The sequence below is a fragment of the Sinocyclocheilus anshuiensis genome, unplaced genomic scaffold (assembly GCF_001515605.1).
Source record: "Sinocyclocheilus anshuiensis isolate Anshui unplaced genomic scaffold, SAMN03320099.WGS_v1.1 scaffold807, whole genome shotgun sequence".
Lineage (NCBI taxonomy): Eukaryota > Metazoa > Chordata > Actinopteri > Cypriniformes > Cyprinidae > Sinocyclocheilus > Sinocyclocheilus anshuiensis.
The window spans coordinates 917,851-935,084 of record NW_015551077.1 but is presented as its reverse complement, the minus strand read 5'-3'; the positions used below and the strand labels follow the sequence as shown (position 1 = coordinate 935,084).

At 35.8% G+C, this 17,234-nt stretch overlaps 1 protein-coding gene across 3 annotated transcripts; it reads left to right on the top strand.

Moving 5' to 3' along the window:
- The first annotated feature begins 842 nt into the window (after positions 1-842).
- On the top strand, positions 843-16,189 carry hexa (hexosaminidase A (alpha polypeptide)). Of its 3 annotated transcripts, none has more exons than XM_016452495.1 (14): positions 845-1,248; positions 7,170-7,277; positions 7,555-7,620; positions 7,721-7,767; positions 7,866-7,976; positions 8,552-8,653; positions 10,223-10,355; positions 10,455-10,635; positions 10,757-10,843; positions 12,436-12,508; positions 12,597-12,771; positions 15,565-15,655; positions 15,744-15,851; positions 16,074-16,189. In XM_016452495.1, the coding sequence occupies exons 1-14, from the start codon at positions 987-989 to the stop codon at positions 16,135-16,137; spliced, it is 1,608 nt and encodes a 535-aa protein (XP_016307981.1). In that variant the 5' UTR covers positions 845-986; the 3' UTR covers positions 16,138-16,189. The 3 variants fall into 3 exon arrangements, with proteins under 3 accessions (XP_016307982.1, XP_016307981.1, XP_016307980.1); XM_016452494.1 differs by lacking the exon at positions 12,597-12,771 and adding an exon at positions 14,323-14,497 and having other exon boundaries at positions 846-1,248; XM_016452496.1 differs by lacking the exons at positions 15,565-15,655; positions 15,744-15,851; positions 16,074-16,189 and adding an exon at positions 14,323-14,432 and having other exon boundaries at positions 843-1,248.
- Positions 16,190-17,234: the final 1,045 nt, after the last annotated feature.

The window sequence follows — 17,234 nt, the reverse complement described above, 5'->3', positions numbered from 1 at the left end:
GTATTTACTAGGGCTTAAACCAGTTTTCACAGGTTTCACTGGGTGTGGTTCTGTTAAAATGCATATAAAACACAACAAATACAATAAAAATACTTTGCAAAACTCATTACTTAATAATAATTATAAACGTTAAGGCAAAAATCGTAATTTATCTATAAATACATATTTATCTATAAATTATGTTTATCAATTAATAAATTGCATAGGGGTCAATAAGCTATTCGCGCTCCTCGTTGTGACAGTGAATGCCATGGAAAATTATAAGCATGTTAATGACTGTAATGAAATCTCATAGTTTGAAATCTTTTGGTAAGGATCTAATAACATTTTTATGAGTCATATTTCATTATGGTCACAGTACAGTATGGCATTTCCGGCCAGTGACATTTAGGGAACTGGAACAGGGAGTAGACGACGATTGTGACACAGAGTTCACTTGATTCTGCGAAAAGATGATCGGTAACACACAGGGAGGGGTTTCCAGAATGGGAAGGGGTGTATGTGTGATCTTAGCTATAGCCTACTTATATTGCATATGAAGAAAACAAGTAACATTAGCAAATTAACAAAAATACCAATAACATAAAATAAAATAACAGCGCATGGTAAACTAAGAACGAACAGATCAAAAATAAACCGTCAAAATAAATTGTAAAACAATAGTATTCACAATTCTTTCTCAATAATATTCGCAATTCACTGTACCTATTACTTTCACACTAATTGCATGACTTTTTAACTTTGCTTTGTGCACTTTATGATCTATAATCTTTTTAATCTACATTCCTTTATATTATATGCAAACCATCCCGGAAATAGACCATGTGACTCAAGCTGAGCCAATGAGACTGACAGCTCTCCTCAGGTCACCTGTCATATGACTCGCGTTTTGACCGTTTCAGCGCTTTTTTACTGTCATCTCGTTGTGTAGCTCGAACTGACCAGCAGTCCGACAGCTCTGAAACACGACTGAAGTGTCCAGTAGCATGGCCCACACCGGCACACACTCTCAGCCCGTGCGGGCTTGTTTGCTCTTAGTTGTCGTCAGTGTGTGGGTGCAGCAGGTGGATGGAGTCTGGCCGCTGCCGCAGCAGCTCGATCAGTCCGCGGACAGAAACAGTCTGAGTCCTCAACGGTTCTCCTTCACTTACGGGAGGGACTCGGCCGCGCAGACTGGGTGCTCCGTCCTGGACGCTGCTTTCAAGAGATACTTCTCCATCATATTCCCTGACTTCACGAAAGGATCAGGTCTGTTGATGTCTGAGAATGAATCAATCAGATATACTTCCGTGTAGTTGGATGGGTGTTTATGTTACACAGTAACGTTACACAAGACGGTAACATAAAACTTGTTTAGAAATCATCTATTTAAAAATATGAAATGATAAAGTTTTCTAAACATATTTTATTAATAAATGCAGTCTGTTAAAAATATCATCCCAGTCAGTGATATCATTAAAATGGAGCTGTTCCAGTGTAGTCTACGGATGATTTAAAAGTAATGAAAAGCCAAATAAAAATGTATCCGCTTTCCTTTTTATCTTATTTATTTATTTTTTATTTTTATTTGCTATTTATTTCGTTGGCATTATTTTATATATGTTTTTTTTTTATTTTATTTTTTTACATGTTTTAAGAAGAAATGTGCACAAACACGTTTTTTTTCTGGTCGTTTGACTCTGTACAGAACCCCTAAGGGGACATGACCTTGGGGAAAAAACTGCATTTGCTCACAAACATTTTGTGATGGAAATGAGGTGGGAGGAAAACAATTCTGTGCTTTTGAGAGACAACCCAAAGTTCTATCGCTAAAGTTTCACATTCTCTCGCTAAACATTTTGCATTCTATCGGTAAAGTATTGCTTTCCCCTGAAAAATTTTGTGTTCTCTTGCTCGACATTTTATGGAGGACCAAACCTGCAGAAATTAAAAATAAATAAATGTGTGTATAAATACACGTATTCTTGTTTAAATACATATATAAATAATTAAACGTGTGATGAAAGTAGGCAAATAAATAAAACAAATTGGTGGCCAAATGGAAATGAATGCCGGGAAATGACCCCTCTGGCCATTCCGTTGGGTCGTTTGTAAAGTCACAGATACTGTACGGAAAATACGGCTCAGTTTTTCTATGTATCTTACTCTGTTGAACGGCAAAGGTGACTTTACTAGGCTATACTGGATTTACACCATGCATTTCCAGAGATTAATATTTCACATAAAACTATGTTTAGCTTTAAAAACATAAATATTATGTCGATAAAGCCTCATTCTGACAGTATTCCAACAGTAATAGTATCAGGTACAGTAGTACATCGCCAATTAAATAAACGATTTGTGCAAATATTACATACTTTCTCCAGATACAATGCGCGCAAGATCGTTCCAGTTAAAAATAGGAAATATCAACTGTGCAAAAAAACAACAACTTTCTTCTCATTCAACATAAATATGAAACATGCCGCGGAACAATGTGCTTCACCTCTGGCCACGTGATTTACTACTACATCCGGGTCATGGCTGGCGTTTACGCGTTTATGCATCTCCTGTCAGCGGGAAAGCCACGCCCCCAGCTATCACATGACCCGAGCAGGTCCATAATTAACACCCTCTCATTAGCATGTTGAGCAGAGGACAAATAAATGCGGAACTACATTCAGAAATAAATGAGTGATTAAAAGAAAACAGTTAGGATGAGTTTAGCTTTTCCTTAAACATTTTCCATTTGACCACCAATTTATTTTATTTATTTGCCTATATTTCATCACACGTTTAATTATTTATATACATATTTAAACAACTACTTTAAACAAGATTACGTGTATTTATACACACATTTATTTATTTATTTGCGTATTTATTTATTTATACACATTTATTTATTTATTTGTGTTTTTATTTATTTTTAATTTCTGCAGGTTTGGTCCTCCATAACATTTGTGTTCTATTATTAAAGTATTGCGTTCCCTTGAAAAAAGTCTGCTTTCTCTCACTCAACATTTGCGTTCTCTTGCTCAACATTTGCATTCTCTAGCTCAACATTTGCATTCTCTCGCTCAACATTTGCGTTCTCTCGCTCAACATTTGCGTTCTCTCGCTCAACATTTGCGTTCTCTCGCTCAACATTAGAATTCTATCGGTAAAGTATTGTGTTCCTCCAAGAAATTTTGCATTCTCTCGCTCAACATTTGCGTTCTCTCGCTCAACATTTGCATTCTCTTGCTCAACATTTGCATTGTCTTGCTCAACATTTGCATTGTCTTTCTTGCTCAACATTTGCGTTCTCTCGCTTCAACATTTGCGTTCTCTCGCTCAACATTTGCGTTCTCTCGCTCAACATTTGCGTTCTCTCGCTCAACATTTGCGTTCTCTCGCTCAACATTTGCATTCTATCGGTAAAGTATTGTGTTCCCCCAAGAAACTCTGTGCTCTCTCGCTCAACATTTGCGTTCTCTCGCTCAACATTTGCATTCTCTCGCTCAACATTTGCGTTCTCTTGCTCAACATTTGCATTGTCTTGCTCAACATTTGCATTGTCTTGCTCAACATTTGCGTTCTCTCGCTTCAACATTTGCGTTCTCTCGCTCAACATTTGCGTTCTCTCGCTCAACATTTGCGCTCTCTCGCTCAACATTTGCATTGTCTCGCTCAACAATTGCTTTCTATCGGTAAAGTATTGTGTTCCCCCAAGAAACTTTGCTTTCTCTCGCTCAACATTTGCGCTCTCTCGCTCAACATTTGCATTGTCTCGCTCAACATTAGCATTCTATCGGTAAAGTATTGTGTTCCCCCAAGAAACTTTGCATTCTCTCGCTCAACATTTTCGTTCTCTTGCTCAACATTTGCGCTCTCTCGCTCAACATTTGCGTTATCTCACTCAGCATTTGCGTTTTCTCGCTCAACGTTTGCGTTCTCTCGCTCAACATTTGCGTTCTCTCGCTCAAAATTTGCGTTCTCTCGCTTGACATTTGCGTTCTCTCGGTCGAGTATTGCGTTCCCTCAATAAACTCTGCATTCTCTCGCTCAACATTTGCGTTCTCTCGCTCAAAATTTGCGTTCTCTCGCTTGACATTTGCGTTCTCTCGGTCGAGTATTGCGTTCCCTCAATAAACTCTGCATTCTCTCGCTCAACATTTGCGTTCTCTCGCTCAAAATTTGCGTTTTCTCGCTCAACATTAGCATTCTATCGGTAAACTATTGCGTTCTCTCGCTCAACATTTGCGTTCTCTCGCTCAACATTTGCGTTCTCTCGCTCAACATTTGCGTTCTCTCGCTCAACATTAGCATTCTATCAGTAAAGTATTGTTCCCCCAAGAAACTTTGCATTCTCTCGCTCAACATTTGCGTTCTCTCGCTCAAAATTTGCGTTCTCTCGCTTGACATTTGCGTTCTCTCGGTCGAGTATTGCGTTCCCTCAATAAACTCTGCATTCTCTCGCTCAACATTTGCGTTCTCTCGCTCAACATTTGCATTCTATCGGTAAAGTATTGTGTTCCCCCAAGAAACTTTGCGTTCTCTCGCTCAACGTTTGCGTTCTCGACGTTTGCGTTCTCTCGCTCGACGTTTGCGTTCTCTCGCTCGACATTTGCGTTCGCTCGCTCGACGTTTGCGTTCTCTCACTCAACATTTGCGTTCTCTCGCTTGACATTTGCGTTCTCTCGCTCGATATTTGTGTTCTCTCGCTCGACATTTGCGTTCTCTCGCTCGACATTTGCGCTGTATCGGTAAAGTATTGTGTTCCCCCAAGAAACTTTGCATTCTCTCGCTCAACATTTTCGTTCTCTCGCTCAACATTTGCGCTCTCTCGCTCAACATTTGCATTGCCTCGCTCAACATTTTCGTTCTCTTGCTCAACATTTGCGTTCTCTTGCTCAACATTTGCGTTCTCTCGCTTCAACATTTGCGTTCTCTCGCTTCAACATTTGCGTTCTCTCTCTCAACATTTGCGTTCTCTCGCTCAACATTAGCATTCTATCGGTAAAGTATTGCGTTCCCTCAATAAACTCTGCATTCTCTCGCTCAACATTTGCGTTCTCTCGCTCAACATTTCCGTTCTCTCGCTCGACATTTGAATTCTCTCTCTCGACATTTGCATTCTATCGGTAAAGTATTGCGTTCCCTCAATAAACTCTGCATTCTCTCGCTCAACATTTGCATTCTCTCGCTCAACATTTGCGTTCTCTCGCTCAACATTTGCATTCTATCGGTAAAGTATTGTGTTCCCCCAAGAAATTTTGCATTCTCTCGCTCAACATTTACGTTCTCTCGCTCAACATTTGCATTCTATCGGTAAAGTATTGTGTTCCCCAAGAAACTTTGCGTTCTCTCGCTCGACATTTGCGTTCGACATTTGCGTTCTCTCGCTCGCCATTTGCGTTCTCTCGCTCGCCATTTGCGCTCTCTCGCTCGACATTTGCGCTCTCTCGCTCGAAATTTACGTTCTCTTGCTCAACATTTGCATTCTCTCGCTCAACATTTGCGTTCTCTCGCTCAACATTTGCATTCTATCGGTAAAGTATTGTGTTCCCCCAAGAAACTTTGCATTCTCTCGCTCAACATTTCCGTTCTCTCGCTCGATATTTGCGTTCTCTCGCTTGACATTTGCATTGTCTCGCTCAACAATTGCTTTCTATCGGTAAAGTATTGTGTTCCCCCAAGAAAGTTTGCATTCTCTCGCTCAACATTTGCGTTCTCTCGCTCAACATTTGCGTTCTCTCGCTCAACATTTGCGCTCTCTCGCTCAACATTTGCATTGTCTCGCTCAACATTTGCGTTCTCTTGGTCAACATTTGCGTTCTCTCGCTCAACATTTGCGTTCTCTTGCTCAACATTTGCGTTCTCTTGCTCCGCATTTGCGTTCTCTCGCTCAACATTTCCGTTCTCTCGCTCAACATTTGCGCTCTCTCGCTCAACATTTGCGTTCTCTCGCTCAAAATTTGCGTTCTCTCGCTCAACATTAGCATTTTATCGGTAAAGTATTGCGTTCTCTCGCTCAAAATTTGCGTTCTCGCGCAACATTTGCGTTCTCTCGCTCAACATTTGCGTTCTCTCGCTCAACATTTGCGTTCTCTCGCTCAACATTTGCGTTCTCTCGCTCGACATTTGCATTCTCTCGCTCGACATTTGCGTTGTATCGGTAAAGTATTGCGTTCCCTCAATAAACTCTGCATTCTCTCGTTCGACTTTTGCGTTCTATTGGTTAAAATGTTTGCGTTTCCCAGAGAAACTTTGCTTTCTCTCGCTAAACATTTGTGTTCTAACGCTAAAGCATTGTGTTCCCCCGAGAAATGCAATGGTAATTTAGCAAGAGAACACAATGTTTCTCGTGGGAGCACAACAATTTGGCTAGCGAACACAAAGCTTCTCGGGGGGAACGCAATACTTTAGCGATAAACGATCCTGTAGTGATAAAAAAAATATGGCCATGTCAACTAAGGTTGACAGGGACAATTTTAGCTTCTTAAAACTAAATAATGACTATATATATATACAATGGGTGCCGTCAGAATGAGAGTTTGTTAAAAAAAACAGTCAAAACTAGTCATTTTAAATGTGAATATATATTTTTAAATAAAATGTTAATTTAAATTAATGTAAATAAATGTATATATATATATATATATATATATATATATATATATATATATATATATTTATTTAAAGAATCAATTTCTCAGCCCTGAGAACAATACAACAGAAAAACGTATCAAAACTTGGCAAATACGGCAAAAAATGTTGCTACCGGAAACATGTAGAAACTATTAAAGTATATCAATATTTCAAACAACAGTCAAGGAATTAAGATACTTCCTCAGAACACACATGCATAACTTTAAAATCTCAACAGCAAAAACAAGGCAATTCAAGTGCAGACAAAATAGCTGAGTATAAGTAATTAGAATAAACAATGCAATTAGTGCAACAAGCTAACACAAAAAACGAATGACAATAATACAAATGTGCATACCTTCATGTTGTGCTTCAACTTCAAATAGACCCACAGTACGTCAATTTTGACCCGCACAATCAAATTCAAAACCTCCCAATTGGGTGAAAATCTTGTGGGCATCTTAATAGCTCTTCATATTCAAAGGAAACAATTTTGCACTACAAAACAATGAGTATTGATATGTTTTGATATGAGTATTGTATGTTTATTTGAACAGAAAATGGGCTTCAGTACATGTGGTCGGAGCCTCAACCCTTTGTCGTGTCAGTGAGTGTCAAAACCAGAGGATGTGACGGCTACCCTGACGAAGATTCAGATGAGAGCTGTGAGTATTTCTTGATCATGTGATCTTAAGACGTAACCCCTGCTGACCTTTGACCTTTTAATTGCTCCAGTCATGTTAGAGAAAGTAAACTAAATTATAAGGTGTAATTACTCTGTCCACATCCAGCAGGGCGAGTCATTCCTGTTCTACAGTGCCTTTTGAATCCTGTCATTTATAATTAATGAATATGTTTGTGTCATTTTTGTATATATTTTGATATCTAATATGCTAAGATAAGCTATGCTAACGACATTGTACTCATGTTTTGTTGTTGCAGATAACTTGAGTGTGTCAGAGGGCCAGGCTGTGCTGAGATCAGTGACTGTATGGGGTGCTCTGAGAGGTGTGAATTTATGCTCCTTGTCTCTTTTATTCTTTGATTGGATTAAAAGCACTAACACTAATAGTTGTGTCTTTTCCAACATATAAAACCTGAAAATCAGGTCTGGAGTCCTTCAGTCAGCTTGTGTACCAGGATGATTATGGCTCTGTAAGTATTGTGTGACAGGATGTAGGCATGTGCTTGTAATAAATTGCTATTTTGCAGCTGTATGCTAATATACTGTATGTTAATTTACTTCCATATAGTATTTTATCAACAAGACAGAGATTGTAGACTTTCCACGTTTTGCATTCAGAGGACTTTTACTGGACACTTCAAGGCATTATTTACCCCTCCATGCTATTTTGAAGACCCTGGTGTGTATTTACTGTTCATTATAAATATTAAAATAAAAATTTAAAAAGTTATAATTAATATTTTTACATTAATTATGCACTACCATTCAAAGTATATTTTGCTCACCAAGGCTGCATTTACATGATCAGAAATACAGTAATATTGAAACATTTTTACCATTTAAAATAACCATGTTCTTTTTGAAAATAGTTTAAAATGTAATTTATTCCTGTGATGCAAAGCTGGATTTTCAGCATCATTACTCCAGTCTTCAGAGTCACATGATCCTCCAGAAATCATTCTAATATGCTGATTTGCTGCTCAAGAAACATTTCTGATTATCATCAATGCTGAAAACAGTTGTGCTGCTGAATATTTTCTGGATTATTTGATGAATAGAAAGTTCAAAAGAACAGCATTTATTTGAAATATAAATCTTTTGTAACATCATAAATGTCTTTACTGTCACTTTTAATCAATGTGATGCATCCTTGCTGAATAAAAGTATTAATTTCTTTAAAAAAAAAACCTTTCTGACTCTAAACTTGTAACCAGTATCGTGAAATAAAATAAATAATATTTGTATTTTTCTTAGGATGCTATGGCCTACAGTAAATTTAACGTCTTTCACTGGCACATCGTGGATGATCCTTCTTTCCCGTATCAGAGCCGCACCTTTCCTGACCTCAGTAATAAGGTAGAGATGCTGTAAAATCACTTCCAAAACTGCAAAAAATGGTAACATTTCAGACACACTCCTCATTTTTAATACAGCATTTTAACCTCTATTCTTCAGAACTGCTTACAGTAAACTTTTGTTGTTTATATTGATTGTAGTGGCTTTAAAAATGCAGTATATGTAATATTTACACTCTATATCTCAAGGCAGCTTTTATAGTATTTATTAATGTCTCAAATAAACGTTTATTTTTATGTTTTTTATTTGTCAGTTTTAATTTTATAAAGTTTAAGTTATAGTCATTTTGGTATGTGGTTTTGTAATTTATATAGTTTTTTTAGAAACATTTCCAGTCGCTTTCATTTATTTTTCTTAAAGGGGTCCTATTATGCTCTTTTACAAAGTCTTGATTTTGTTTTGGGGGTGTACTAGAACATGCTCTCATGCTTGGTGGTTCGAAAAACGCATTATTTTTCACATAATTTACATTATTACAATACCTTTCTCCCCAGCCTGGCACAAACGGCTCGATTAGTTCAGGCTTTGATGAAGGTCCGCCTTCCGAAAAACAAAATGTGTTGTGATTGGTTAGCTTTCCCAGTGCGTTGTGATTGGCGAACAGCTTAGACGGTGTTCATACTGCCACACCCCTTGCTCCGTCTTTCAACAAAAGCTTTTGGGAATCCGGCACTACTCACTCGTGTTGTGGAAGCTGTCCTCAGTGAAATGCGCAGCACACAATAGCAAATTGGGGTTATGATGCTCAGGAACAGAGTTAAAAAGTAAATTGCAACCAACCGCTTTCGGAAGCCCAAACAAAGACATTTGGGCACGGAGGTGAAAAAAACAGCGTTTCAGGCGGTCGCGCACCGGACGAGAAGCGCAGCATCGCGTCGCACCACATCTTTAAAATTCAAATACATTATGTTCTATGAGTGTAGGCACACCGGCGGTGCCGTTCGGCGTCTGTCCGCGGCGCCCAGCTACGTCGTGTTATACTTGTAAGAATTGCTCTAGACATGCCGAAAATTTGACGCTACAGCAGAGCAGCTCTTCTTCTTCGTTTTCTCTGATGCACTAACTCTGCAGCAGCACTTCTTCTTCATCGTCCCGTCTGATGCACTCACTCAACCAAGCGTTCTAACCACAACATCGCCCCTCCCCACCCCCCAACCATTCGAATTTCTGTAGGCGGGAATTATTTTTAATGATATTCTAATGAGCCGCTTTGTGATTATCACAAAGCCCGGAAACCAACGCTGTAGTCCAAACGAGCCGTTCGTTGTAGTTCTTGAAAAGGGATTTTTAAAAAACGAAATATCTCCCTTTGGAGTGGACTTTGAGATTTGTAACTTTCTAGATCTTTTTTATGCCCAAATATACGCACTACACACTGACTCAAATTAAAAAAGTGAAAAAGCATAATAGGAATTATATATAAAAAAAAATTGTTTTAATAAAAACTTTTTTTTTTCCCCGTTTTTTAAATATGTAATGTGTATATTTTATTTTACCCTTATTTCAGTTAACGAAAACACCTTTTAATAGTTTTAACAATAACATCAGTGCTCTGTCTTTTTCTTGTAGGGAGCTTTTCATCCGTTTACTCACGTCTACACACAGTCAGATGTGATGAGGGTGATTGAACATGCGAGAATGAGAGGCATCAGAGTCATTCCAGAGTTTGACTCTCCTGGACACACTCAGTCATGGGGGAAAGGTACACACACACACACACACACATCTACTGGAAAAACATGAAATCAGAGATTATAAAAACTAATGTTAAAGAGTAATGATGTTTGTTCTCTATTCTCAGGACAGCCAAACCTCTTGACTCCCTGTTACAAGGGGGATGTGCCCTCTGGTTCATTCGGACCTGTCGATCCAACAGTAGACACCACTTATAAGTTCATGGAAAGCCTCTTGAAAGAGGTGAAGTTTGTCTTTCCTGACTCTTACGTTCATTTAGGAGGGGATGAGGTCAGTTTTGCCTGCTGGTAAGCATTTTTGTCACATGTTGTTGTTTTGGGTGCCTCATTGGAGCTTAACTGCACAAAACAAACAAAAAAGGGTGGATTTTTCATTCATAGACTTTAGCGGTGTTATCCTCTCAAACAGGCAGTCGAATCCCAATGTGCGAACGTTTATGGAAAAGATGGGCTTTGGGAAGGATTTTACCAAACTGGAATCATTCTATATGGAGAGGTGAGGGGAAATGTGAGAGTGTTTAAAAACAAAGCTGACTTAAAATGTTCAAAACGTTTGGGGTCTCTAAGATTTTATAATGTTTTTGAGATCTCTTATGCTCATGAAGACTGCATTTATTTGATCAGAAATAAAAACAGTAATAACGTAAAATGTTTTTACAATTTAAAATAGCCGTTTTCTATTGTAATATATTGTAAAATGTAATTTATTGCTGTGATCAAAGCTGTATTTTCAGCATCATTACTCCAGTCTTCAGTGTCACGTGATCATTCAGAAATCATAATAATATTCTGATTTGCTGCTCAAGAAATATTTATTATTATGATCAGTGTTGGAAACAGTTGTGCTGCTTCACATTTGTGTGGAAACTGATTTTTTATTTTTTTTTGGCAGGAGTACAGCATTTATTTGAAATGTCTTTAAAGTCACTTTTGAATCACTTACTGAATGAAAGTATTAATTTAAAAACATAAACTTTTGAACAGTTTGGACATAACTACTCATTCATTATTATTACAGTTTTTCTCAATTGCTTTGGCACATTTTTGATTTCATCAGAGACTCTGACTCTTCTATTTCCACCTCTTCCTCTATTATGTCTTCCTCTAACACCACCACCACGTATTCTTACACGTCTTCCAATTGCTCTTCCACGAGCATGTTGCTGCAGTTCAGGGTTGTGGAAGTCCTCCATTCTTAGTGATTGTGCTGTGGGCAATCTACATATATATGCTCCCAAACTTGATTGGTTAAATGGTTGAATGGTTGATTCAAATTGTATTGCAATTAGAGGTCATTTGCCAATTTAGCAGACATTACAAACAATGTCAATGTCAGATATTTATGGAATATACATGCGTGTATACCAATTTTTCATAATTGAATGGATCGTTTTGAATGTGATGGCTTACACGATGAAAAATGATTGAGAAGTTGTGAAGAGTTTGACAGTTTAAGTGAGAATCGGCTCATCAGTTTTGATCAACAAGCCATATGCAATTAGTTGTTGTGCAAACTGCAGACAATTGTACTTACTGTTTGCACACATGTGCCAAAGCATTTGCAATTTGCTCAAATCAATAAGAAATTCCAATCTGATGTGAACAAGAAGCTAATTGTTCAGAGATCTGAACTTACTGTTTCGGGAAAAAAAAGTTTCATTCGAGAATTGAGCCAAAGCAATTGAGAAAAACTGTAATATTTTCACATTCTAAATGAACAGCATAACTTGTTGACTACATGATCTTTTCCAACTGATCCATTTATTTTTAATTAAAATAAAATTAAATAGCAATTATTTTAATTTTTTTTTTTAATTAATTAATATTTAACTTTTCAAAAGTTTAAATTTTATTTGGTTCAATCCAGGATTCTAAAATATATTTGGTTGAAACCATAAAATAACCATAAAAAAACATAAGATAAATAAATAAATGAAATTCTGTTTTAATATGTTTAGTACATATTTTTGTCTTGTGACAGTTGGTTCATAGAAGAATAAATATTTACAAATTTACTGCAGAAACATAAATAGCACATTCATGAACGCAGTGTTTATGTTTTTCACTGTCTCTCTTTATGTTCTTCAGTATAATGAACATGACCGCCGCTCTCAACAGAACCTCCATTGTTTGGCAGGACGTGTTTGACTACCACGAGCGAGTGAGTAGAAACAGTCGCACTGGTTGCATTTTGAAAAGATTGTAACAGTATGTGTGATTGTAACAGGAATGAGATGCTTCTCTTCTAGCCCAGATCTAAGTACGTGGTGGAGGTTTGGAAGCAGGGCTGTTACCTGTGTGAGATGCGCCGGGTGACTAAGGCAGGGTTAAAGGTCATCCTGGCGGCCCCTTTCTACCTCGACCTGCCGATACCCACTCACAGCTGGGCCCGTTACTACATCGTGCGGCCCTTAGCCTTTAGGGGTCAGAGCATGAGTGCAAAACACTAACAATACTTGCAGTGCTGTGTCTCAGTGTAGTGCTGACTTTTCTCAAATCTTCATTCTGTCATGAAAATGAGTGTTCTGCTGTGAGAATCAAACAAACATGCTATGATTAAAGCATGACTTTATCAGTGTTGTTTTAGTATTATTTATATACTATTAAAATATTCATTTATATTTGGAGTTAATTTTCAGTTTTCATTTAAATTTCATTTAAATCATTTAATTTTAAATTTACTTTAATTTTAATGTTTTTTTTATTTTGATTTATTATTATTAAAAAAATGTAATATTATTATTATTATTATTATTTTTTTTTTTCAGTTTTAGTTTTAGAACTTCAATTTAAAGAGACACCATATAACTTTTGGCCCTCTAGCAGTTGGAAAATGAAACGCATGCATCTTGCAAAAGGAACATGCATGGGCGAATGAAGTATGCATGCAACGTCCTGCGAAATCTATCCCAACAGCTCTAAAATATTAATTATTATTATTATAGGTTTATCAGAGTGTATTTTGTAAAGTAAAGACATGGTTTGGACTGGTCATTAATAACATTTTGTTTTGTTTTTGTTTAATAAAAAAGTAACAGTGTAGATTTAAACTGATTTATTTCAGTTATGTATTTATATTTCATTTTATTTCAGCTATATTTCAATTAATAGTTTCAGTTTTTAACAACACTTGACTTTGTATTTTGGTATTGCATCAGCTAAGCAGGGATATTATAGTTAATTAAAACTAAAACCATTAAAAAATATATTACTTGAACATTAACTAAAAAAAACATAAGCTTATTTTATTTCAGGTAGTTGCCAATGCAACATCTCTCATTTAGTTTATCTTTATGTATTAAAATAACTAAAACTAAAACTGAAAAAAAAAGTACCAAAACTTTAACTAATATTAAAATGAAAATAGAAAATATTAAAATAGAAACTAATTCAAATTATTAAGGAAAACTATAATAGTATGTCGATACTAAAATAACACTGCAAATTAAATAACTAGTACAATAGGGAAAAAACAACTTTAAGAGTAACAGATGAATGAAACGCCTCATGTTCCCTATTCTGCACTCAGAATGCAGCATTGAAATGCTGTTGTCACGATCACTGCACTTTCTAACCAGAAGGTGTCGATCAAGAGTCGGGTTTTGATAGTGTGAGGTGAAACACAGTGTCATCAGACTGTACATGTGACACAAATAGTTTCCCCAGCCTTTCAGAAGATATAAAGCAAAATTTATCAAATATAATTTTTGTTGTATGTCAGAACAGTGGCCTAGTGATTAACACGTTGAGCTATGGTGCTCGTTTGGGCCTTTTGAGTTTGAATCTAGCTTGCAACATTTTTCAGATCTCGTTTCCGCCTCTTCCTCCCATCATTTTCTGTCCTCCCTCCACAGAACGCTCGGTGAAAGCCTCAAAATGTTGCATTTATGCAGATGAATAAAGCAGAGATGGTTGGTAATGCCATAAGGCGTGGAAAGTGCAGTGCGTGTGACCCAGTGTTTCCTGCTGTCTCAGATTCCACAGGACACGGTTCTGGAGATCTGGAAGGGTGAAACTTACCAGGCTGAACTGAGCAGGATGACCAAGGCTGGGCACAGGGTTCTGCTCTCTGCCCCCTGGTACATCAACCACATCAGCTACGGCCAGGACTGGCGTAACTCCTACGCAGTGCAGCCCCAGAATTTCTCCGGTGTGTGGAGCAGCGTGTTAGGCTGCGGTCCAATATGAAATGCTTCATACAAAGTATACAAGCAAACGGGTGATTCATGAGAACCTGATGGTGTTTCCTGGTTCAGATTCGAATTAAGTGGAGTTTGTTTAATTTAGCGAATTCAGTAGAGAATTAGTCAGCTCTAATGAATGACTTTCAACTATTCTAATTAATGATTATTCAGCTATTATCATTTTAACTCAATTCTGGAGTTTTGTTTGCTGTTTTTGTTTGTAGTGCAGTGCTGGTGTGTTTTCAGTGTATATCTGCAGTCTTTGATGAAATTATTTTGGGCATTTTTTCTTCTATGATTTAGGGAAATACATTTTTTATGAATTCATTTTAAATATTTCTATGTAACTTTAAATTATTTTTATTTCAGTTTTAGTATTTTTAGTATTTTAGTCTAAACTTGTTTTATTTCAGTTAGTTGCCAAGGCAACATTTCTAATTTTAGTTTTTTAAGTTTTAAACTTAAGTTAACTCTGTTGTATTTGGTAACATTTGTGCATTTTGTGTCAAATTTAGGAATAGAAGAGAATATTGTTTTTTATTAATTTGTTTTCTAATTAGCTTTAATTTATTTTATTTCAGTTTTAGCATTTTTAGTGCTTCAGCTTAAGTTGAGTTTATTTCAGTTAGCTGCCAAGGCAGTTTTTCTAATAAATTTTTTTTAATATTTTTTAATTTAATTTTAACAAATTTATTTAACTTACATTATATCTGTTTTATTTTGGTTATTTGGTGCATTTTCCCCTATGATTTAGGGACAGAAAAGCAGAGAAAGATTTTAATTTATTATTTTTAATTTATTTAATTTATTTATTTATTTATTTATTTCAAATATATATATATATATATAATTTTTATTTTTTTTAGTATTTTTAGTATCTCAGCTTAAACTTGTTTTATTTCAGTTTAATTTAAATGCCTTGTTTTAAATGCCAGGGCAACATTTCTTATTTTCAATTGTTTTTCGGTTTTAGTTTTAAGTTATATGTGTTGTATGTATTTAGTTAAATTATAATTTTTTTTTCCTGATTTAGGGACGGAAGAGCAGAAGAAGTTGGTGATTGGTGGAGAGGTCGCCATGTGGGGTGAATATGTCGACGCCACCAATCTGAACCCACGCCTGTGGTATGAAAAAATACACAGACAAGATTATAATTCATATTATTATTATTATTTATACAGAATCTTCCATATCTTTGTGATCTTTGTGAAGGCCGAGAGCCTGTGCTGCAGCGGAGAGGTTGTGGAGCGATGAAGAAAAAACCCTGAACGCAGATCTGGCCTTCCCTCGCCTGGAAAAGTTTCGCTGTGAACTTCTAAGGTATTGGAAATATGTTTGTAATCATTCCTTATCAACCTCTGCTTCGTTTCAGTGGCACAGTGCACATTCAAAATGAAATATTTAGTATTATTAAAACAGATATATGCTTTATTGCTTATATATATTGTATAAGAATACTATTCAAGTATATCAGAAGAATTTAGTTTTAAAGAGTTAATTGTTTTTACCATTAAAAAGCACTTGCTGTTTGTGTTTCCGCAGGCGGGGTATTCAAGCGGAGCCTCTGTTTGTAGGTCATTGTAAACATGAGTATGATGGCCTGTAAGTCCACTAAAACTGAAGAGCGATGTGTTTATGCACTGCGATATTGCTTTGGAATTTGCACAATACTCTCTCTATTTTTTTTTGTTCATTCTAAAAAATTAATTAATGATCATGTAAATTGACTTTTACAAAAGAAAATGTGAAATTTATTAATAAAGATCTATTCAAGAATGAATTAGTTGTGTATTACGTTACAAGTTAATCTTCTTTTTTAATAATAACAATATTATAAACATGAATATTGTATTTAGCCCTAAATTGTATTTGGCCCCAAAAAAGTATTTGGACACTGAAGTTGCACTTAAAACTACTGTATATAAAACAATCAAGTCATTACCGTTGTGGCAGATGTAAAATGCATATCTCATTTCATTAACAAAGGTTCAGTTTGGTCCTGATTTCCCACATTTGGAGAGTATGAGGTAAACGGCTGATGTAAAGTACCTACACATTTAATGAAATCTCCTGCCACTGCGACACCAATCCCGTCTCACAGCCGCACAGCAGCAGATCCTATTAACACTGATGGGCTTTATACACAAGATAAAGTAGGACAGTGAGAGGTGTGAACGTTGTTAGTGTAGCTGCAAAAAGCAAGTGCAGTCAATGTTCTTTTAGTATATAGCATCTATAATATTTTATTACATTTTGTTTTTATTTGTACATTTATTTTACATTTAAGTAATATTGTTATGTACTTTTGTTAATTTTATTTTATTTTTAGTATTTCTATCTACCTTTCATTTATTTTTACTTCGCTTTTTAATAATTTTAGTACTCAAGTTTTTCATCCATTTTTTTCAGTTAACAAAAACGTGTAATATTTTTAGCTTTAGTTAAAAATAACAACACTGCCTGGAACATTCCTTTAGCTGTTTATTTATTTATTTTAATTTATTTTATTATAGTGAATTTTAAGGTCTTTAATTTTTTTTTCTCACTCATAAAGTAAATACATTATACATTTTATTATAATTATATTAATAATAAATAAAATGTTTTTCTCTCTATCTGTGTATATATACATATATATATATATTACATATAATTATATATGTATGTATATATATATATATATATATATATTATATATTTTTT